This window comes from Silurus aristotelis, assembly GCF_946808225.1.
Source record: "Silurus aristotelis genome assembly, chromosome: 4".
In the NCBI taxonomy this organism is placed as follows: Eukaryota; Metazoa; Chordata; class Actinopteri; order Siluriformes; family Siluridae; genus Silurus; species Silurus aristotelis.
Window position 1 is genome coordinate 13,339,566 of NC_139577.1, and position 24,501 is coordinate 13,364,066.

The 24,501-nt window shown below is 41.3% G+C and overlaps 1 protein-coding gene across 2 annotated transcripts in view; it reads right to left on the reverse strand.

Annotated features, from left to right (window-relative positions):
• akt3a (v-akt murine thymoma viral oncogene homolog 3a) overlaps positions 1 to 24,501 on the reverse strand; it is a 108,309-nt gene that overhangs the window by 70,137 nt on the left and 13,671 nt on the right. For both annotated transcript variants that reach the window (XM_083540029.1, XM_083540030.1), the window contains exon 2: positions 20,966 to 21,355. In XM_083540029.1, coding sequence (XP_083396155.1) covers positions 20,966 to 21,011 — 46 coding nt within the window. In that variant the 5' untranslated portion in view covers positions 21,012 to 21,355. The remainder of the gene's footprint in view (positions 1 to 20,965; positions 21,356 to 24,501) is intronic.

Here is a 24,501-nt window from a genome sequence, read left to right on the forward strand (position 1 = left end):
AAAGTTTCTCTATTTGTCGTCTACACATTGTATAGATACTAGGAAAAAAGAAGCGTGTTCACCATGGACACATTGGTCATGGACACATGGGCACATTGCTTAAAAGCATCTCTGTTTCATCTCCGGCAGAGGATTAAAACAGCTTCCTGATGGCTTTTAAGAATTCAAAATTCCCCCCCAAACACACACACACACACACCCTCGTCCACCAGCCCCATGCTTGTAGTCTTTCCCTCACTCTCACTCCCCCTCTTTCCGGTCCTGCAAATTAGATCGGTAAAGAGGAGGAGGTGTGGCTCCCCGAGGCATGGCCCCGCGGGATTGTGGGCTTGGCATGCCGATTTTCACAGCTTAATGGACTCGCTGCCTCTTGCCTCACCCCAGATGACTTTACATTTCTGGAAAAAAAAGGGATTTCCCCCCCAAAAAAAAGCCTTTCAAGCAAGTTAGAGACAGAAAGAGGCAGCCGTGTAGAAGCATTAGAAAGGAAAAGCGAGAAGGGTGGATATGGTCTTCAAGTATCACTCTGTGATGCGTACAAAGATCCAGCACTTTTAGAACATGAAACCGGAGTGAAAAGAGGTCAAGGTTAAAGTCGCGCAGCACTTCTTTGATGATGGACTCCTGGACACATAATACGGCCATTTAAAAAAAAAAAAAAGATGATCGATGACAATATCGCATTGAAATACATTTCTGCAGCTATTAAAATAGTGACTAGAAGCAGAATGGTCTCCATGTTACAGCTTTTGTTACAGCAACATAACGATATATTATTATGATCAAGTGTATCGAAGGATATTGTGATGTGATGTTTTTCGTCACGTCACCCAGCACTACTTGGCAGGTGATAGATACTAACTCTGGCCTGGGGCAGGTAAGGTGAGCCGCACCAGTAAACGGATCTTTGTGGCAGAGGATCCTCTAAGTAAATAGTGGCTTCTAAGAAATATGGATGTACTCCAAGGGCACTGGTGTGATAGACCAAATGCCTACTGTTTTTAAAGCAATAAGCTGGTAACATTCACCAGAGGTATTCATTTCCTTCGAGATGATAATAAGTTCCTTTGCGCTGATACAAAACACGGACAGTAAATGTGCTCTCCGATGAGCTAACACACTTTCTTCTTTCTATGCGTAAAGCTGTACTATATAAGGACGCATCGACACAGATACTTAGGTGACCTTAGCGTTGCGCACATCGTTACACAAACAGAAAATGACAAGGATTTGGGCGTCGATTACGGCATTCGAAGCGAAGATAGTTCTGGGAAAAGTACTACAGCATATTACACATTGACAGAAAATGTTCCATGATGCAACATCGTAAGGATAAAAGATTTTTAATAATAACAAACCAAAACTAAAGAAAGGGCTAGCTAGAAAAAAAATTTAGACAGACAAAATTAGATTTAAAACAACACCAGCTCTCACCCAGTGTATTTTTCATGACAATCAGTCACTATTGATTTTGCTGAAATAAACAAACATCTGGTGAGTGGCTGATCTGCAAACGGAAATGTCTAATAAACAAAAATACGGGTAGTCCCCGACATATGATTCCGTTCCAATGACCCAATCGTTACTTTAAAAAATAAGTCGAGTAATTTGTAATTTGTTAATTAAATTAATTACAGTGCACAATTTAGCAAAACAGAGCAATTTACACTATTGTAATGTATAAACTTTACAGTATATATGTGGCGGCAGGCGCATGGACAAGCACCGGTTTAGGTGCATAAAAGAGAGTGACAAGAGCTAAAATTGGACTTTCAAAATAAAAATAAAAAACACAGAGAATTGCAATCTGTCGGCCAATAACGAGAGTAAGGTATTTCACGGGGGGGGGGGGGGGGGGGGGTGGACAAATGCAAAGCTAAAATATTTGTAAAATATCGATAAATCGCAAGCTGAACCATCGTTGCTGATCACGTGCATCCCTTAAATGAAAACAATTTACCATCTTCTAATGGCTATTTCTAGCATGATAGCACGCTACATCACAAAAAGCAAAAACTTGCCTCAAACCAATTTCACAAACGTTTACGTTCACATTTATGGCATTTGGCAGACGTCCTTATTCAGAGAGACTTGCTATCTTACATATTTATACAGCTGAGCAATTGAGGTTCAAGAGCCGTGCTCAAGGGCGCAGAAGTGCCAGCTTGGTGGCGCTGGGAGATGACCTTCCAACCAGGATACCAACATCGTGTCCACTGAGCTACCACTTCCCTTGTACTACAATGCATTTAATGCTTTTCAGTCTCCATATCGAAACCAAAAGAAAACCTTTGGGGTGTGATAGAATGAGAGATTCAACATGAAAGTGCACCTGAAGAATCAAAAGGAACCACGTGATGTAATCAAATCAACATGGACCAGAATTTGAAAGGAATGCTTGTAACATCGTGGCTGTTAATCCATGCAATCTATGGCACAAAGAACTGAGAGCAAAGGTTAGTATAGTGTCTATAATAATAGCAATGAGAGTGAAAACCTACTATAAGAACTATTTAGTGTGATTTACTGTAAAGATAAATGGAATGAATCGAGAGACACTTTCTTTTTCTTACACCGCTACAATCAGATCAAGTCAGTAAGTAGTTTGCACCGCAGAATACATCTCGGTTAAGGCAGCTTTCTTGCCGTCCTCTGCCTGTAATGCTGCTCTCCAAACCGAAGGTCAGTCAGGAAGAGGATCAGCAACTTCCCGTCTCCTCATAATAGCCGACCTAATCCTATCTGCCCCTCTTATTGGTCAGAGCGCTTAAAACACTAGGCCTTTCTATTCCTTTTTTTAGCCATTTCCTGCACTCTTTTACAATTATTACCGTACGAGATGATCCCGAATTTCAGAACAGTTTGTGCTAGATCGCTTTTCATTTCGGTAAAAAAATAAATCATTACAACGTAGGTTTCCAGCAACTCAGCACAGGTTTGTGGTTCTTCACATTGTAATGTAAACTTAAACTACACATTTGGTAGTTAAAGTCGGCTATAATACGAGACATGTCACATCCGTTTCTGTCCTGTCATGGATATGAGACATTGATGAGACATTGTGTCTGTGGATTCGTCCACAATTCAACAAATCCTGTCCTGACTACAAGGCAAAACAGAGACAAAACAGGCCAGCGCGATGACTCGGTTCTGCAGCTCCCCAGAGCTGCCCTTTTATTTTGACTGCGAGATGAAGACGCGCGGGCTGCGAGGGTTGTAGTGACTCAGGCAGCGCAGGAGTGTGTTTTCTGTGAGGCAGACGCTCAAGCACTCCTCTGCTCATCAAACAGAGACAGCACAGCTGGAGGCTAGCCCTTCGTCTCCATGTGGTACTGAATAATACAGTCCACTTTAAAAAAAATAAACCCTAGGAGTGCCAGTGTGTGAGTGTGAATGTGTGGACCCCAGCTGAATAACAGTAGCAAAAACACTGAGTTTTCTTTTTAGGAAGAAAGGAGAGGGTGAAGACAGGAGACACCCACTCGCTAGGCACATTTGTAACTCGACCTTTGTGGGGCATTTCTCTTGACTTGTGATAAATTCTTCACCTCCATATAACTCTAGCTATTAAGGATGGTAAGATACACTGATTCGCAATGGTGCGTCAGCATAAACGTTAACCATGTGATTAATCGATTTAAAAAAGTGTGCATCAGATACGGTGTATAGTGGACATTTGCCAATATTCGATATGTCAAACGCTACAGAGACCGAGGCGTGTCCTGAGAGTCACATAGAATACAGATTAACATGGCAGAGGTAGAGCTGCATCTTCCTGGAGACAGAACAATACAAAGTATTCAAAAATGTTTGCAATTTTTGTGAAAGGGGTCATGCGTTATTAGTCTAAAGGCACTTAAGTAAATTGATGATTTCCTCTCTGTCTGATCCAAAGAAATAAAAGTGAACTATCTGCACCATATCGAATTTTCCTATTGCATCCCATTGCATTTAATCGCATTGTGTTGAATCAGATCGAAATCGGATCGTAATGGGGAATCATATCACATTTGCATATTTAATATATCGTATGGTTGGCTAAGCATCAAGATGCGAATCGCATTGGGCTCAGTTATGGAGATGCACATCCCTACTAGCTATAGGATGAAAAGTAAATGGAAATAATTTGCCTCTTTTTGTTAATAAAATTTAAAAAATGATTAGCGATGTAACTCAACATACCACACATTGAGAATTTTTAGGGAAATTAATTATTCATGGTTTTCAAGGCAAAATTTGAAATGATATTAAAATATATTTGAAATGTCGCATGAAGCCGAAATATGTTTGGAATAAAATATAAAGCCCACAGCAGTGTGGATGTGTGTGAAGTTTATTTGCTCCACTTTTAGACTTCATTTGCTTAACCATGAGTTGCTTGAACTGGGTGATTTAACTGTCTCCTACCACAGCATACACAAGTTGATAAATTACACAATGGTTTCACCGCAGCTAATCAGCCACTGTTTTCCGAGTCAGAGCGAGAGAGCGTGAGAGAGAAGAGAGAGAGAGAGAGAGAGAGAGAGAGAGAGAGAGAGAGAGAGAGAGAGAGAGAGAGAGAGAGAGAGTGGGGGGGGGTAGCTTTAATTCAAGTTCAATCTAACTCAAATTTGACCTTGTTTGCAGACTACCTTTCAGAGCAAAACTGCTGAGACAAATTGTGTGAAGTGTCTCCGTTTGTACAGACGGAAAAGAATTAGCTTTGTTTCTCTGCCCTGAATGACTTACACTGTAATGGGCTAAAAATATTACACAGCACTGTAGACGGAGTAAAACAGATAAAAAAAAAAAAAAAAAAAGAGTAAAACGTTTTACAAAACTATGTTGAGGGAAAATGTTCTGTAGACTAGCTATCGGACTTGCAAAGGACCTTTAACCACGGTCCTTTGACTGAGATAAACATACAACTTTAGAGATTACAATTAATATTATCAACTGTCTGTCCTTTGCACTCTATGTGTTATTTCTGGGTTGATAACAAACCCTTTGATGACAGGTTTAATAGAAGACTGAGAGGGGCATGCTTGCTCACAACATACTTGGGTGAACAGTCATCTGTCCTACCCAAGTATGGATGCCTAGTTCATGGTGGTTTTGATTTGACATATATCATTGCTTATTTCAGGATGGTCAATTCTGGCCAACTGCATCAATTATTATAATAAAGTAGCATGAAAACACAGAAAGAAATACACACTAACACAAAAACAACTGGACTCTGTCGGCCAATAAGGAGAGTAAGGCATCTCACAAGGTGGCGTAACATTTATGCTGCTACGTTTGATGTTGTCGGTTTTGCTATCAATATTGTAAGATCGAAAAATCGTAAATCAAACCGACATAACTCGGGGACTTCCTGAAGTTATTTTGTCTAGTGACTGATAAATAAAACGGCTAACAGAGATAAGCATGCCAAACATTCAGAGAATAGTGTGGAATGAAAGTTCAAGACTCCCCAAATGTCCAAGAGCATCAGTGTGTGCATGATACCAGTGCTTAGCTAGCATACATCTGGGTACAGAGCTTCACCAGGTATAACCAGCAGCAATGTAATTCAGGTATTGACCGGAGTTCAGGCCTTTCTATATTGTGACTAAACTGTCAAGCAAAAACATTTTGATTTAAATATAAATCTTTGCACTATGGCATTCTGGAATCCGTTGATCATGGCTTGCATGTCTCTATCCACTACAATAGAAGTGACGATGGACGGAACTGACCAACAGAGAAAATTAGACTATTTGGAAAGGGAAAAAAATCTCAATTATGATTTTAGCAGTTAGCAAGCAGCCCTGTATAGCAGTCTAACTGGTGTGGAATCTAATCCCAGAAGTTTCATTTGGCAAATGTCCCACTCAAAAAAAAGCCAAGAGACGACCAGTGTCATACATACAGACAGGTTCCTGAATCCTAAATGAGCGAGTGTTTTTTCACCCGCCTCCACTCGAGCTGCTAGGTAATGGATGTGCATCGGTTCCGGGGTCAGTCTGGACAACCGCAGCGCTTGAAGTCTGTGAGCAGGAAATGTCCTTGTGCCTCTAGACATCACTCTGGCTCTGGCATAAACGAGCAAAAAAAGGCATGGCTAGTCGGGTGTGCTTTCGAATCCTCCCTCTTGGCTGATGGCGGAAGCAAAATAAATCGCTGACTGCATGCTGATAGAGGACTGGTCTGCCCCTTCGCTGCCCTTTACAGCCCAGTCCATTTACCCGGCACTAAACTTTTAATGCTTGGCCATTGGCTTTTTAAAGCCTGTTTTGAACAATACCAGGATCCATCTCGGCTTTTACACCCAGCATCTGCTACATTAGCAGGGGTGAAGCAGAGACGGGATTATTTAGTATGAGTGGAGCAGTGATTTAAATTTTTACGTGGATTCGGATTATTATTCAGTAAAAGCTTGAGTGACAACGTGGCATGACGAGCCTCCTGGTCTGCCAAATGCGGCTGAACTGGAAAACGTTGAGAAATGTTCAATGTAATTACAAATTTTTTTTTTTGTCTATAAAAATTAATTCTATGCTAAATAGTTACTGTGAACAATACAAAAAAACTAATTGAACCAGGGTGAAAAGTACAACACTGTGTTTATAGCAAGCCGTCAGTGTTATAAAATGGAACAGGTTGAGCTCTTTGAGGGGAATGTCATCTAGTTACTACTGATCTCTTAATCTAATTAGCCTTCTGATTTCTGAGACCTCTGCAGTACTAACAAGGTAATAAGGGGGTCTTCTTCATGGCTACAACCAGAACCTGCTGTAACGCTAACCTTAATCATGGACAAAGGCATAGCTGTACACGGACATTTTGAGGAGCAAATTACCCAGTGGTTACAAATATACAATTAAAAAGAGAAGACAAAACACTCAAGTGATTATAAGGTGAAATATACACCGACCAGGCATTATGACATTATAACAATTATGACCGGAGAAGTGAATAACACTGATTATCTCTTCATCGTGGCGCATGTGAACATTTTGTCCTCAAAGTTGACGTGTTAAAAGCGGGAAAAATGGGCAAGCGTAAGGATTTGAGTTTGACAAGGGTCAAATTGTGATGACTAGACGACCGGGTCAGAGCTTCTTCAAAACTGCAGCTCTTGTTAGGGGTTTTCCTGGTCTGCAGTGGTCAATATCTATCAAAAGTAATCCAAGGAAGGAACATTGGTGAACCAGCGACCAAGGCTCATTGATGCACGTGGGGAGCGAAGGCTGTTTCGTGTGGTCTGATCCAACAGAAGAGCTCCTGTTAATGTTTGAAGGGTCACGACTGTTTTGGCAGCAAAAGATGGACCAACACAATATTAGGCAGGTGGTCATAAAGTTATATCATAAAATATTCTATATGAAGGTTTACCTGCTGACTTGGAGCTTTGAATCCGTGTTTGCAATGTTGAACTTTTTGTATTTTTTGTCTAAAAAGTGTTCCAACAACAGCAAATTTAGTGTTATTTATATTAAAATTTGATTAGATATTTTAATTCTAAGAAAGTGAATATTGTGTTGGTGAGAGGGGCACCTCAGCCTATAAGGGCAGCGGGGCAGTGGCTTTAGCCACCAGGACACCCTCCTTTGCACGGCTTTGGATTTATGAGCTCGAATCAAGGATAATAAAAAAAATAAATAAATGGCGACGGTATAAAATGCTAAAACTCTCCCTTCTTTATAGACAGCGACGCTTATGCAACTACACCCTCTCAGACCTATTACCTCTCGCACTGTACGAGAAGATCCATGGCATGGAATGTTCTTCATTTCAGATTAGAATGTGTCCGTGTGATCCAGGCTTGTAAATACACAGAAGCTTTTTACAAAATGAGCTTAAGGACATTTTGTCATCATCCTGGGATTATTTTACGTTTCGTCATTGCCATTATGATATTTCTTCTATTTGTGGCTTTTAAAAAGCATCACAGCAGTAAAAAAAATTATTAAAATACTACTTGCAATGGCACTAAAATCGGCCGCTGCTGAGCATGCGGAAAGCCGGATACGATTTGGTCCACCATTCGATTGTCAGAGACAAAATGTTGAAAATCCTGAAAAAAAAAAAAAGAAATTCTATAATCCGAGGCTAAATTCTGAAGTCTATGATCGCTGGTTTGTTCACCCACAACCGATTACTGTCCGATTCTTTTTTTCCTCTTGAAATTCTGCCAGTTTCAGATTTTAGACTCTTTCCTGCAGTGTGACTTCTCCTATAAAGACCATCAAACCAAGAACCAATAGGAGTGCCGATCCTTGATGAGGTGATTAGCGAGACAATTTCACCACCTCGGGGAAAATGTGAAAGTCAGGTAGACATTACAGCAAGAAGAGTCACAAGTTATGAAAGGAAAAGGGGTGTTTGTATTTTGTTTTTATTATCAAGTAATTTCATGAACAAAATAACGGCACTGATTTTTATTTTTAGCTGCTAGCAACCGTTAGCAAGAGAATGGGGATCGAAAAGAGTCACGGACTTATGATGTATTTTTCTTGTGTGCATCAGTTTTTGACTGTTTTGACAGTCTGACATTATGACAACTGAGATCTTACAGTGCGACATGGGAATCATGTTCGTACAGTCTGACAAGCAACAATGACAAAGTACTATTAAAAATTGCGGTGTGTGCCTGGAATAAGATGAACAGATGATCTCAACTTACAACCAGGGAATACTTTGCACAATTTTGTTACAAAATCGGGTTGAAAATCATACATCGTAAAGCTTGTTTAAAATAGCCAAAGGAATTGCTGGCCTTAAAACAACAAAGCTGCAGTCACTGATCACTGTATTACTTTCGAATCCGACTCAAATATGGTGCTTGGCTGCGGCTTAGTAACAGAGAATCCTTAACAACTGAGGTATTTGCACTGCAGTCGAAATGATTCCAATGTTTCAATCTGTAAAACACTGCTTAGTAGTCTTTCGTCTGGATGCAAGTTTGTGTAGCAATAATGTGCGTTTGCATTTCTGTGTGTGTGTGTGCTAATCACCACAAAACCCGTAGTGTCTGCCTCCTTGGTGAGCTCACATATCTTAATCCTCTAGCTCCTGAGTCAATTTAAGTAAAAACCTATAGAAAAAATACCTATAGAGCAAAGAGAAGGATGGAAGGTGTTTTTGTAGCGTTGCAGAAAAAAATAAAGAGCTAGAAAAAAAACACGGAAAGCAAAAGATTGGAGCCAGAGGGGGGAGAAAAGGGTGCAGGAGAGGCAGCGGTGGGGTGATTGATATCGGGAGTGTTTTGGCACAGACGCCTGATCGGCGCCAGCTCAAGCAGCAACGAACCCACTGAACCCTTACTGGATTCAGCGGGGCTCGGCTCAGCTCAGCCTGTACTGTCACCCTCCTGCATCGTACGGCACGCTGCCTCAGCACACCCACACCATCACGCTGCATACCTCACGCACAGGAACAGCATGTGACATACTCTTTGCGCAAAACTTTGACTGCTAATAAAAATTTCCTCTGAAGAATTACTACAAAAAACACATGAAAACTCAAAACCGAAAGCCGCCGACGTGTATCCTCCAGAAACATCCTTTTGTAAGCCAGCATCTGTTTGCATATCCTGCTTCAGCATTATCCCCAGTCCCAGTCGTAGTTGAGATCTTTATCTTTACGGCAGCCGGGGCATCGTTTGTAGCACTAGACTGATCCCTTCATCTCTGTTGCATGTTTCAAACCGCTGTGAACCCGCTCACGCTACAGCACTCCATTAGTCTCTCAGCTAGAAATGAATGAACGATTGCAGTCCTGCAACAATGCACTTTCTATGAGGCGCCGGGATGACAACCTCCCCATTCAAGCTGCTATTTGCTTCTCAACACACGTTGGGTTCTCAATGAGTACGAAGGATGCTAGCGGCTCTGCATGAACGGCCTGAAGATACCCGAGACTACAGTGGATGGTTTTACTCAAGAACCATAAAGATAGATTTGGACTGTAATGAATATGAACAGGCTGTTACAGTGATTTAGGACTAAAAACAGATTTGCATTCAAGTTTTCATCAGTAACCAGAAAAATCTTACTTTAATGAACGAATATTCGGTGTCACCCAATTAGGATTAGAAGGTGTCCCCTCCTAAATCTGGGTCTTCTCAAAATTTCTCTCATACCATCTCAGGAGGGTTTTCCTTGCCACTGTTGCCACTAGTGATGGGTCTTTAAATGTGACCCAGTAGAAAAAGTAGTCTCAAAGAGCGATTTGTTCAGATTCTAATGGACGCGCATGAACGTGCAAAGCATTGCAAAATCTCTGTAGGTTTTGTACAGGAAGCAGAATTGAGTAGTTTACCTTTTGACACTTTTTTTCAGTTGTTTGTCCAGTTTTATATATATAACTGCATAGCGTCACGTGATAACCGAACAAACAACTCAGACTAGTTGTTTTTAGACAATAATGTACACCCCCTCACATTTCAGCAAGCATTTTAGTAAATCTTCTCAATGGACGAATCATGTTCTGCTTCAGAATGTCACAGTACGTGTTGGAATCCATGTATCCCTCAATGTACCGCAGCTCACCAGTATCAGCAGCACTCATGCAGCCCCAGACCATGATGTTACCACCACCATGCTTGAATGTAAACAATTTTCCTAGTACTCAGACTACAGGAAATAGTTTCAGTAATTCTTCATCTTTATCAAAAAGTTTGTGGGCTTTCTTGAGAGCCAGCTGAAGAAGAGGCTTCCATCTGGGAAGACGGCCATGCAAACCGAATTGCTGCAGTGTACGGCGTATGGTCTGATCACTGACAAGCGGACCTTCCACTTCTGCAACCTCTAAAACAATGCTGGCACTCATGAGTCTGTTTTTTGAAACAGTTTCTTCACCTGACGCACAAGGACTCAACTTCTTTGATCGACCCTTGTGAGGTTTAAAGTGGAACCTGTTTTGGAAAACCTCTGTTTGACCCTGTCCACTGTTGTTACCGATCTTCTTATAGCCTAGGTCGTCTTTTTGTAGAGCAACAATTCTAATTCTTTCATCTTTAGAGTTCTTTGCCATGAGGTGCCATTTTGAACATTCAGTGGTCAGTATGTGAGAACTGTAATCAAAGCACCTAATTTTAACTGCTTTAATACACGATACACAAATTTGTATGGTCCTGTCAAGCAGACAAAAACATGAACATGATACATGTCCTGGCTTTGCATAATTAAATGACGTACATGCATATACATATTCATTACGGATTAACTTATAGGGACTAATTTATGAATTTCAAATCTACATTCTTAATCGATTTGTTTCTTTAAAGCTGCTCTGTGACTAAAAGCACCATACAAATAGTATTAATATTGCATTAGTATATGTAGACAGTATTTGTGCAGAAAATTAAATGCATAGCACTTAATATCGAGAAAAAAAAAGACTCAAGAGACTCAAAATAGGAATAAAGGTTTTGGGAGAAAAAAAAAGTTTCATAAAATCTTTGAGCCAATTGTATAGGATGTCTTATGATGTGGTTGTATTACATTTTCCCTTTACTTGTTCCTAGGAGACCTAAACCTGTTCCATGAAGATATGCTTTACATTGGTTGATCTTGAGTGGCCTGCTATAGAGCTCTAAGCCCGATTGAAAACCTTTGAGATGTGAATGCTGACTGCACCCCAGGTCTCCTCACCTCACCTACATCAGCACCTGACTTTACTAAGACCCTTGTGGCTGAATGAACATCTTTCCCAAAAGATTGGAGGTTAGTATAACAGCAAATGGGGAATAGGATGTTTAGAAAGTACATACAAATCCTAAGATTAGATGTCCACAAACATTTGTCCATATGTATTTTATCCTTTACCCAGTGTCTGTCTCTCTTTCATATTTCTGTGTCTGTGTCCCCTTCGCAAATTCCAGTGTCTGTCTCACTCCTTTATTCCTTTGTCTGTCCCCCTCGCAAATTCCAGTTTTTGTCTCGCTACCATATTCCTGTATCTGTCCCTCTCCCCTATCCCTGTGTCTGTGTCTCTCTCCCATATCCCTGTCTCTCTCTCCCATATCTCTGTGTCTCTCCTCCCATATCCCTGTGTCTCTCCTCCCATATCCCTGTGTCTCTCCTCCCATATCCCTGTGTCCCTGTGTCTCTCCTCCCATATCCCTGTGTCTCTCCTCCCATATCTCTGTGTTTGTGTCTCTCTCCCATATTTCTGAAACTGGCTCTCTCCCATAATCCTGTGTCTGTGTCCCTGTCCCATATCCCTGTGTTCGTGTCCCTGTCCCCTATCCCGGTGTCTGTGTCTCTCTCCCATATTCACCCGTGTCTGTGTCGCTTTTCTATACCCCTGTGTCTGTGTCTCGTTCCTATAACCTTGTGTCGGTTGCTCTCTTTCATATCCATGTGTGTCTCTCTCCCATATCCAGGTGTCTAAGTCTCTTCCTGAAATGTATTTATCTTTTGTCTCTTTCTCTCTCCCATAACCATTCGTCCCTGTCTCTCTCCCATATTCCTTTCTCTGTGTGTTTCTATCTATTTCTCACATCCCTGTCCCATTCCCACATCCAAGCATCTCTGCTTTCCATCGCTCGGTCTCTAATTCTCTTCCACATTCCTGTCTTCTTGTCTATTTGTCTTTCCCCCGTATCCCTGTGTCTTTTCTTCTTATCCATCTGTCTCTCTGCCACATCCCCATTTCTCTTTTCTTCTCTATCTGTCTCTCCCCCACATCCCTATGTCTCTGTTGGACTTTCGTCAGCTGCTGGGATGAAGAACAGCAGCCAGAGGAAGCTGCAGAGGCAAAGCTATTTTCATCCACAAAGACCAACTTTCACACAGGAAGTCTAAGATGGGAAGGATGTCAGACATGTTCTCCCTTTTTTTTCCTCTAGAACAACATTCGCCAAGTGCCTGATTCACAGAGCAGGGCTTTGGCAAACTCGTTGATTATCCCTGATGTGAAACAAATTGCTTTGAGTGTAAGTTTGCATGTGAGTTTGATCGAGAATGATGGGGTAAAACAGTGTACACTCCATGAACAGAAAAATCCACTTCACCGTCCTGCGGGGGGATATTTTGGCCCAGGGGGAATAACGACGCGCAATAGAAGCCCACTGACAGACCACTTGTGGCAATCGCATGAAAGATTGGTGAAACACTTAAAAAAAAATAATAAAAAAAAATAGAGGGGAGGATGTTGTACAGCTGAAAGCAGGTGGGTGTCAGCGGCAGGCCGGCTGGCTGGCTGCATCTCGTTGCAGGGGGGTAAGATGATAGTCCGCGCTCAGCGGGTGCACCGTGTGCGAGTGCTTGGCTGGCATGGGCAAACACCAGCACCGTCGTGCATTCCTAATTTACCTAATGGCTCATCATGAAGTTGTGAGAAGGGCTACCCCTGCATTAATGCTATTACCGAGCAAAACAGTGAAATCCAAGTGGGACACATTAATAAATGGAACATTAGACGAACCGTAGGAAGGTTTTGATCATGTGGGCTGTAAAAAAAAAAAAAAAAAAACACGGCTTGCTTGGAGGTAATGTTTTTGACCTTTTCGAAGGGCCTTTCACTATTCAGAAAGTTTGTTTATATATCGTACACCTGCGTATATCAATGTGTCAGTGAATTTCCCTGGTGGCCATGCCGTGGCATTGTCCGCCGTACTGGCATTAGACCGGCGACACCCGAGACGTGAAGCTTCAAGCAAACAAAAGCTGGCTTTATTGTATCTCACGCGTCCATTAAAGAGCAACCATGCATGCATGCAGCTTCCTGCTCGACGATATGCTGGGGGACATGCTAAAAAGTGCGTCCTTCTCCGAGGTCTGGCTGCATTAAGTCGCCCTGCGCATCATTATCTCATCACTAAAACATGCACGGACGCAAGGCAGACAGATAGATCGCCCGAGAGGTGAGGAAATGCGTCATCAGCCTCAGCCCTCTCCTCCTAAGGGACACGGGAGTGTACAATTTTATCTCTCCTCCTTGCCCTCCCTCTTTCCGTCTCGGACTCGAAATCCTAGAAGGCGTGCATCAAAAACATAAACCAAAGCGTGTCCTGGAATCTCTCTGTGTCCTCACTGAGTCTCGGTATGCCTCGGTTTCACCGAAGGGTGCGATGGTCATATGTGATGCTTTTCTTCTTCTCTACCATCTCTCTCTCTCTCTCTCTATTCACATTTCAGCAGAATGACCATCACTGCAGTTATTTAGGTTGATGTGTGCCATGATTCAGCCTTGACCCGCTCTTTTTTTCAACCGCCCGCTTCTCTGACCATTAGTGACCCCATGCACGCTACAGTCTCACACACACACGTACAAAAAACATTTGTGACTTTCGTAACTGTTGTGTTCTTCTTATGTGCCAGTGATGGTTTAACACACAAACACATTAGCTGGCAGGCACAAAAGCAAGAGGCACAGAGTGTGTGAGGGCTGCGTGGAAGTGTGCGCACGTGTTCGTGGCCATAAAAGGAAGCGGCAGCCACATTTGTGTGCTGACCGGCCACTGTGCCTCTGTACTCACTGCTGCTTCAAACAAATAACAGTGAGAGAGAGTGCATCAGATACAAAGAGAGTTACGACATACTAGAAGGTCAGAGGAACGGTGGAAGAATATAGATGTTCCACAACTGGTACACTGATTAGGGTGTCTTCCAAAAGCTTTCAATGGACAGGCAAATTAGACATAGCGGACATGTAGCAAAGGGCTGCAGCAAAAATAGCATGTATTTAAGACGTATTAAGACAGAAATTGTAAACTTTGAGATGCTACATAGTTCATTGAATGTTCTATGTTAATCTGGTGCAAAAAAAAAAAAACACTGATCAGGCATAATATTATGACCACCTGCCAATTATTGTGTTGGTCCCCTTTTACTGCCAAAAAAAGTACTGACCCATTGAGCATTAACAGCATTCACTTCTTTAGCAATTTGAGCTACAGGAGCTTGTCTGTTGGACCGGACCACACCGACAAGGCTTCGCTCGCCACGTGCATCGATGAGCCTTGGCTGCCCATCACCCTGTCGCCGGTTCACCACTGTTCCATCCTTTGAGCACTTTTGATAGATACTGACCACTGCAGACCAGGAACATGCCATAAGAGCTGCAGTTTTGGAGAAGCTCTGACCCAGTCGTCTAGCCGTTACAATTTAGCCCTTGTCAAACTTGTCCTTACGCTTACCCACATTTCCTGCTTCTAACACATCAGTTTTGAAGACAAAATCTTCACTTGCTGCCTAATATATCCCACCCAATAACTGGTGCCATGCAGAGAGATAATCAGCGATAAGTGTAATTCACTTCACTGCTTATAATGTTATGATGTCATAATGTTAATAATCATATTGCAGGTTGAAAATGTATTATTATATCTGTATATTTAGATCATATTTGGTCGTACATGTATTATTCTCATATTATCTACAGCTCAAATCAAGTCTATAGATCAGTGAAGGCCCAAACTGCAAATCTGCAATAATTTAACCATTGAGTGTCTAATGGTGTGTCAGCGTCTGGTTTTCTCCATTTAATTCAATCCCAGATGTCCTTTAGTAGAAGTCTGTTTAACCTTTAGATATGTCAAAATTCTCAAAAGCACTGTACAAATAACTGCATTTTAAAATCATGATCCTAACTGTATGTGTTCTTGATCAATTTATCATTAGGAAATGTAAGTTTGGTTAAATTACCTGTGCTTAAAGTTCATTCTTATCTTCCCTGCATACTGTTCAGACCCTAGTTATACACTATATGGAGAAAAGTTTGTGGACACCTGACCGTAATATTCATTATTGGTTTCTGAGCCCATGTCCCATTCCACACTTCGTCCCAATTTTCTGTTGTAATAACCCCCACTCTTCTGGGAAGATGTCGCCACTAGATTTTGGAGTGTGCTTATGGAGATTTGTGCTCATTCAGCTACAAGGGTGTTAGTTAAGTCAGGTGATGATGTAGGTGAGGTGAGGAGGTCTGGGGTGCAGTCAGTGTTTACAGTCATCCCAAAAGTGTTCAATAGAATTGAGGTCAGAAATCTATAACAGGAGATCTTCCACTCCAACCTATATAAAGAATATCTTCATAGAGCTGGATTTGTGTACGGGGGCACTGTCATGCTGGAACAGGAAGTGAAGGAAAAAATTTCATGCAATCACATTTAGAGACATCCTATATAATTGTGTGCCTTAAACTTGTGTAATAGATTTGGAGAAGAAGCACATATGACTGGAAATACTTTAGTCCTATAGAGTACTTAAGGTGTGTATTTGTTCATTTGTTCGAATCTATTAGTGCACTTGTTTATTCGAATATTAAATTGTCGTGTATTAGTATGAAATTAAAATGTATTTCATTACAGACAGTGGTTAAAAAGTTCAATCAGTAGCCCGAGCACATCTAACACTATAGTTTTTGTCTTGGTTATTTAGAAATAAGGAAAGAAATAAACCCTACTCTGTATTGGCTTCTGCAACCTATGATGCTGTAGATAGAGAGAGCTACTTGTTCAGCCCCTGCTGAAAAGCACACGTAGGTCACACCACTGCTGACCTACGGCTGTAAGAAGAGCGGTTTTTCCAGGTGGATTGATTTGCTTGCATGGATGACAGACGATCGTTCAAAATCCGGAGCACACACGGACCTGCGGAAGCACAAAATAAACTGTCGAATAGCCCTCCTGTTCGCAGTGAAACCTAACAAGAGGAAAAATAAAAAGATGCTAGCCAGACTCAAATAATATCTGTTACACGGGTGGGTGGAGAGAACACCGTGTCTCATAGCCAAAACGCCGGCCAGCGACTTGGTGAGGACGCAAACACGGAGTGCTACAGTCGAAAACTTTGTTCAAAATCATATGTTCATTCGTTTGCCTTCGTCAGTGGTAACCTGTGTGACTAGCTCGCTATAAGATTAGCACTTAATTAACTTAACTACCGCTTTTTAACCAAAGCGATCGGGTTTCTAGGCAACCGAAATGTCAGACTGGGCAGCAGATAGACTTTTGTGAATATATCCTCTTCTTCTTTTCAAATTCTGAGACTAACTAGTATCCTGCATGCCATGATCTTAACCTATTATGATGAGCTGCTCAGTTCGTCCCAGAATCCTTTTCTCAGCTCATCTGTAAGGGTGTGGCGACATCAGGCTACCAAGAGCCCTATTAATCAGGCTCACATCAAATCAGCATTGCTGGACTGTGAGAGAGAAAACAAACCGGGCACATTGTGCAAATGCTGCAACCCCAATTGCACATTTAAAGCCAGGCCAAAGAACTCAGCATGACTTATAGTGCAGAACAGAGAAGAAAGCACATAAACTTTAAAAACGGACTGCACACAATGTCCTCGCTTGGCCCTGAAGTGGAGAGAAAGAGGGGGAAAAAGGGAGAGGAGGAAACCAAGGAGGAGGACATGGATCACAAGAAGGAGATGACCACATAGACTGTTTGTGAGCTTTATACCGCTAGACATGAAAGAGGTTGGACAAATGATATGGCACTGTTTGCACCCAGGGCTGCAAGGTTTCGGGTGGGGGGTGGGGGGATATATGTGAGGGAATGTGAATATAACTGAAAGCATGCAACTTCCTAAAGGGGTGTTAAAAAAAAAAAAAAAAAAAAAAAAAAAAAAAAAAAAAAAGAAAGAAAGAAACAAGTATTTGAACAGAGACATGGACGCAATGTGCTTACAAATGTGTATGCATGTCCAAAAGACTGAGACACAGATGCAGAGAGAGAGAGAGATGAGAGAAAATTAGCGGGAGGGAAAGAGAGATTCATTCATATCCGTGCATCCTCCTCTCAGTACAGAGTGTTCCTGGTCCTGTGGGAGAGAGCATGGCAGCCATGTGACTTCCAGCTCGAAGCTCTACAGTCTCGCCTCTGATCCACACACACATAAGCAATGTCACTTCACATTCACAACATGCCATAAATTTTTCCAAAAGGCATTTGATTTAATGCAATAGAGTTTGCATGGGAAAGGGGGGGGGTTTGTTCATCAGGGCTCTGTGCACCTGCTGAAGTGCAGGTGAGCATGTTATTAGAGTATGTAGATGTTGGCAGGACAACATAGAAACATAATTAACACCGAAATCTATTGAGTGCCTGAGGTGATAGAGCACCAACATATTAAGAAATGAAATGCATTTGAGAGACAACAGGAAGTTTTTGGTGCGAGTTCGAATCTGCTCTCTGTGGTGGGAGCGCCTAGTGTCCCATTCATAGTGGCGTAGTAAACAGGAAATTATGTCATCCCCCCGTTTGGTCATCCTTTGCTCATTCTCTCTCGCTCTCTCTCTCCCTTACCCTGTCTGATTTCCCATTACACAACCCTACTTACAAAAGAAATCTGAATGGAAGGCCAGGCCAAGCGGGGGGACAAAGCCAAAACAACTTCTGCTAGAGCAAAGCCTACAGTGTTCTGGCACAACAGAGATGAGGAGAAGGCACACACTAAGACAAGACAGTAAAGATGAAAGTAAAAAGTGACACGAAAACGAGAAGAGACAGTGATAAAATGTGGAAATAAAGGTAGAAGTCGGACTCCGGGAAGGCCGAGTGAAAGCAATCGTGGAAACGGAGAGTAGAGGAGACAAAGCAGGAAAAGAAAAGGAAAGGAGAGGGTGATCAGGGTCATCCTGGCCGACAGCCAAGCCCAACAACACGAGCTCTGTTTCCCAGCGCAGACCATGAACACACACACACACACACACACACACACACACACACACACACACACACACACACCAAGTTCTCCATTCTACATCTTCAGGCCCAACCCAGGTGTGGCCTTGGCCACTAATGTACATATAAACAGATCGGGTCAAACACAAACACAAATCAATCAGCATGGCTAATTCATACACGCTTTCAAAATAAACAAACGTAGAAACAGTAGTGATGAGCTAGGTACCTAATATTCTGACTGACAGCCAAATGTTATACAAATCTTTTCCTCTTCCTGGTGACCAAAGTCCTTCCTAAATGCAAGGCAATCTATAAGCAGTCATAAATCCATCACATACATGTCTAGCTATATATATATATATATATATATATATATATATATATATATATATATATATATATATATATATATATATATATATATATATAAAATAAATTAATTTATCAGCTAGCATTTTGGTTCCTGATTTCAGATTCCATATAAATCTTGATCTGGCCGGTGGATCACGTTGCTGCTATCAAGCCTCTAGGGTATTTGCTCCTGAGCTCAGGTTACAGCCAGTGTGGAGTTTCCACATGTTCTTTCCGTGTCTGTATGAGCTTTCTGTGGGTTCTCCGGTTTCCTTCCACATTCCATAAACATGCAGGCGGATGGACCTGAAATTGCCGCTAGGTATGAGTGGGTAAGTATGCTCACGGTTCGTGCCCAAAGTTCCTGGTTTAGGTTTTAAATACATGTTGACCCTGACCAAGAGAAAGCAACTACCAAAGATGGATGGAAGGATGGATATAAATGAATAAATTTTAATTTCCCGAAAGATTCTGATAAAAAACAACATTAATGCATTAGTCTATGTTTGACTGTGATGCTTTCTACATCACCTTCAAAGTGGGAATCTAGAGGTGAAACGATATTCTCGTCAGGTTTATTGCTTTAGGTTTGCCAAGTCATGGAAGGCCAAAACATATATCAAGCAACAAACATGAGAAAGCGATCTACAGTGGCAACATCACCATCCGAAAGGTTAAAGGGCTCACTGACTGAATTGATGAGGATAAAACGGTCATCCCTACAGCCTTCAGTGTAAGCCCAGTTGCAAGAATACTATGGCAGATTCTGGACAGATGTTTTACACCACAAGTGTCCAGTCTTTTCCACAAAGAACCGGTGTGGATGCAGATGTTCACACCGGCCCTTTTTAGAAAAGATTTTACAAATTCTTACAATAACCATCATCATACAATAACAATCATATATTACATTATTATAATTGTAAATCGTCCTTGTCGTACAGGTTCGAGATTATAGAGATATGTAGAGAACGCGCTACTGGTGGTTCAACGCCATCCTATATCTCTTTTTAAGACTTCTTTAATCCTGTTTGTATTTCCTTAATGACACATGGGAGCTGTTTACAGTAGTGCCAGGTATACATACAGCAGACTGCTTCGTTCGGGATCGGCCGAGACAGTGGGAGTGCGCTTAAACCTAAAGCAAGGGCAAAGAGATCACGGACTCTCACACACCCAAACAGCCAGACAGAGAGACAGGGAACTAGACAGAGGGAGACAGAGGGGAATAAGAGAAAAAGAGAAAGGGGGGTTGATAATTGACAGGAAAACCAGAGGCAACGCAGAAACAAATCCCACCCATAATTAAAGATGCCACCTCAGGTGTCAGAGAGTACAGTCTAGCCCTGATGGACAGGTTTTTTTTTTTGTTTTTTTTTACTGATAATTACGTTCAACTGCTGACGTTTACGCAATATAGTAAGTACGGATGCTGTGTTTGCATACCACAACGTGCAAGGGAATACCGATTCCGAACAACGTCTCTTTATGCGCGTAAAGGACTCGGAGACAGTCTGATTACAAACATGCATAAAATCAAACAGGCCATGTTACAGCCTGTGTGACTGACTGTTAGCTTGTGTGTGTGTGTGTGTGTGTGTGTGTTTTCAGAAATCCCCATCAAAATGACATTCAGCAGTCAGTCCTAACCACTTCCACAAACACACAGATACAATCAGACATATTCTACACCACATCCATGTAGTGTGAAAGTATACTTAGTTACACACGTGTAAACACAGTCACACACACACGTACACACAGAGGCACGCCCACATCCTCAAACTGCCATCCACAAGCGTTCTGTGACTGAAGCCATGCTGTGGCATTTTACAGCAGCAGAGCCCACCCATGATAAAGGACTACATCCCTTGAGACAACACGCTCTCGTTGTTCTCACACACACACACACACACACACACACACACACACACACACACACACACACAGGCACACGTAAGCTGAGCCCCGTTAGTGAACTGAGAGCGGCGAGACACTTACCTCTCTTCTGCACCCAGCCTTCTTTGACGATGGTGACATCGCTCATGATGCCTCCGTCACGGTGTGCTCTCCACTCCAACACGCCAGCTCCAGAACGAGTGAGGAGGGAGGAGGTGGGGGGGTGGGCGGTGTAGGAGAGGAGAGGAAGAGGGGAGAGGAGGGGTCAGCGTAGCTCTCCCTCTCTGCCTGGTGCTCTCCCTCTCTTTCTCCCTCTCTCTCTCTCTCTCTCTCTCTCTCTCTCTCTCTCTCTCTATGTCGCTTTGCTTGTCGTGTCTCTCTCTCTTGCGCTCCTTCTCCTGTGGAAGCTGTTATGGAGCAGGCTATCCCCCTCCTTCTGGCACTTCTCTCTCACACTCTTCAGACCTTCCCACTCCTCAGCAGTGACTCAGCCTAGAACAAACACACACACACACACACACACACAAATTGGAATGCAAGGATTTTTTACTTCTGTCTCGACCCCTCCTTCCCACCCAAATTCTTAGCCAAACGATAAAAAAAAACATGAAAAAGAAAAATGTCCAATTTTTACCCCACACTTAAAAGAGAACCGTAGCTGTATCACTAACCTACAGAGCATGACTTTCACTACGACCAAAAGTTTATTAGCGCACACTGTCGGCAAGATCATTTTCAGAGTGTTAACGACCTGCTATGATGCTCTGAATAATCTTGATGGTCATACACAGTATACACATTGTACGGATGGTAAGATTCACCGATTCTCACAAACATAAAAGTTAACCATGTGATGCATCAAATACAAGTTGGCATTTTTTGTCGCAACGCATCGTTTTGAAACGTATTTGCATCGAAACCGATTTATTTAATTAGTATTATTAGTAGATGTGCTTTACTGTTAATTTGAAAGTGAGCAATCATTTGCGTTCAATATTTAATATGATTGATTTCTCGTTGCTAATCAGTTTCTCGAGCGCGTTCTCTCAGCACCGCTGCTGCTACGTGAATATGACGTATCACAACACACAACACTATCGAGGCGTGTCCTGAGAGTCACACAGAATACAGATTAACATGGCAGAGGTAGAGCTGCCTCTTCCTGGAGACAGAACAGGAAAAGAACATCTATAATTTGTCTTTAAAATTTTTTTTTTGGTATTGCATTGAATCAAATCGAAATCCGATCGCGCTGCATTGTATTGGGGAATCGTTTAACGTCGCATCGTTACCTGCTTCATATGTATCTTTAATATATAGTATCGTTGCCTATGCATCGAGATTATAGCCAGTTAGTTATGGAGATGCATGTCCCTAAAAGATACAGTACCACACTGTCATATACAGAGTAACCTCATGAAACATGCTGTACAATAGCATAGCTCTAAAAGCCCTCCAGAAACAAAGAACATGTTGGGGTTGCCTTTAAACCACATGCAATATTAATAATAGAACATATCACAATTTATAATGCATTGCGAACAAAAGGAAAGAAAGCGCAATACATATCCCCATACACCCTCATACTATTCGCATATATACAGCACCGTGTAACTTCATGTAGTACCAATAAATATTGATGTTCCATCAGTATGTGCACCATTTGTTTTCTTCAGGCATGTCTATTACAGCTATTTGAAATACAGTTTTCAGTCATGGCCTCTATGTAACTTTCCATTGCATCATGCAATATGGAGATATTTTCAAGGTGATGTGCTGCACACACAAGTATATTCATATAACATGAATCAGAATCCACTATCTCAACAGGTACCCGGACACACTCGGTTTCACAAAGGTGCATAAAATGCCTTCAAGACACAAAATAGCATTGTAATTTTTTGGATTACTGAAGTTTATGGTGCACTGAGACACATGACAGGTCTATGTTTTAGAAATAAGTGTTTCTTGTGTTTCTTGTTTCTACACACACACACACACACACACACACACACATAAAAAGAGATTTAATAGTCATATCCCCACATTATATCCATGGAAAAGGGTTATACATTTTTAAACTATCCATGGTTTGTAATATGAATGTGTAGAAGCTCTTCACTAGTTTGCAATTGTATGAGGGATATGTTTTTTTCCACAATTCAATCATGGCAACAGTTATTTGTGGAAAAGGACTACCACATCCCTATCTATACCACTGGCCACATACAGTATCCTCTGAAAGTATTGGAAGGGCAAGGTCAATTTGAGGTCGATTTGAGATTAAACTAAATATAAGACAATATACAGTAATCTCCCCTTTATCGGAACGATTCAATTCTCATAAAATTTAGTTATGTGTTTTTTATTACTTGAAAAATGGGTGGGCTTGAACAAAAAATACCATGTTCTATGTTGTTTAACGCATTTATCCACAAAATATCTGTTCTGATCCCTTTTCACATTTTCATCTTTTGATTTCAAACCCAAATGCTTTAAGTGTACAGCCAAAAAAAAAAGAAAAAAAAAAAAAGGAAAAGTTAAAGAACAGTCAACTAACCAAAAATAACCAGTTATTTAAAAGTCTGAGTGCTGATGAAAAGACAGATCAATGGTTCTCAAGTTCAGACGGTAGAGCAATTTTCAAACTCTTTCCTGAATCTTTGCATACTTATTATAACTAGCCAAATCTGATCTGTCTGTCCAGACTGTAGTCACTGTTGATTGTTAATACATGTCCTGGTAACAACAAAAGGCATGCATCCAAGTAGTGAATGGAAAGTCAAAGGACAAACATGGGATTTGTATATATGATATGATATATGATATGATAGACATGAAAATAAAAACATTAACTTGTGAATCATGCTTTACATAGCAGCGAATGCAGCACACACACACAACACCAACAAATACTAGACAGGATGCTGCTTTTATTACACTTAAGTTATAAAAGATTCTCCCTAATGATTGTATTTACACATGTATAGTATAAAATGTATACACTGATATCCTCCCTTGACCTGGTTGTGTTGTCGTCACAAATATAGAAGCGTGTCCACAAACCCAACTCCAAACAAATTTGACATCGCATACAAATCTCGCTTTATCTGATTCAAACTTTACCACCCGAATCAGATATGACAGAAACACGAGTTGTATGAGATACGAGCTGTCGGTGTCTGAATATACACTGTGCTCAATCCAATGATGCTTTAAGCATATCTAACAAATTGATATGGTAGATATGCCGGGAAACATATACAGTGCCGCATCAAAGGACAACACAGTAAGAATAAGTGACAAAATTGTGTACTTGAAGCAGCAAAAGAAACGTATACTACGTAATGCTAGCATAAGTAGCAAATGTGTGCTAGTCAAAGCTTTTTTATCAAGTTTTGAGTAAACTAACACCTTTTGCTTGTTCTAAAGCGAATGAAAAATAAACGAAAATAATAAACAGTAAAACAACAATATTTTAACAGAACATTACTATACAATTGTAGCAGTGGGGTCTATAAATACCAATATGAATTTATGTAAAAAAAAAGTTTTTGTTTTTTTTATTACTTTACGGTAATGTAAATACAATACAGTAGCATATAATACAATATGAGATCATTTTATAGTGTAGCCTC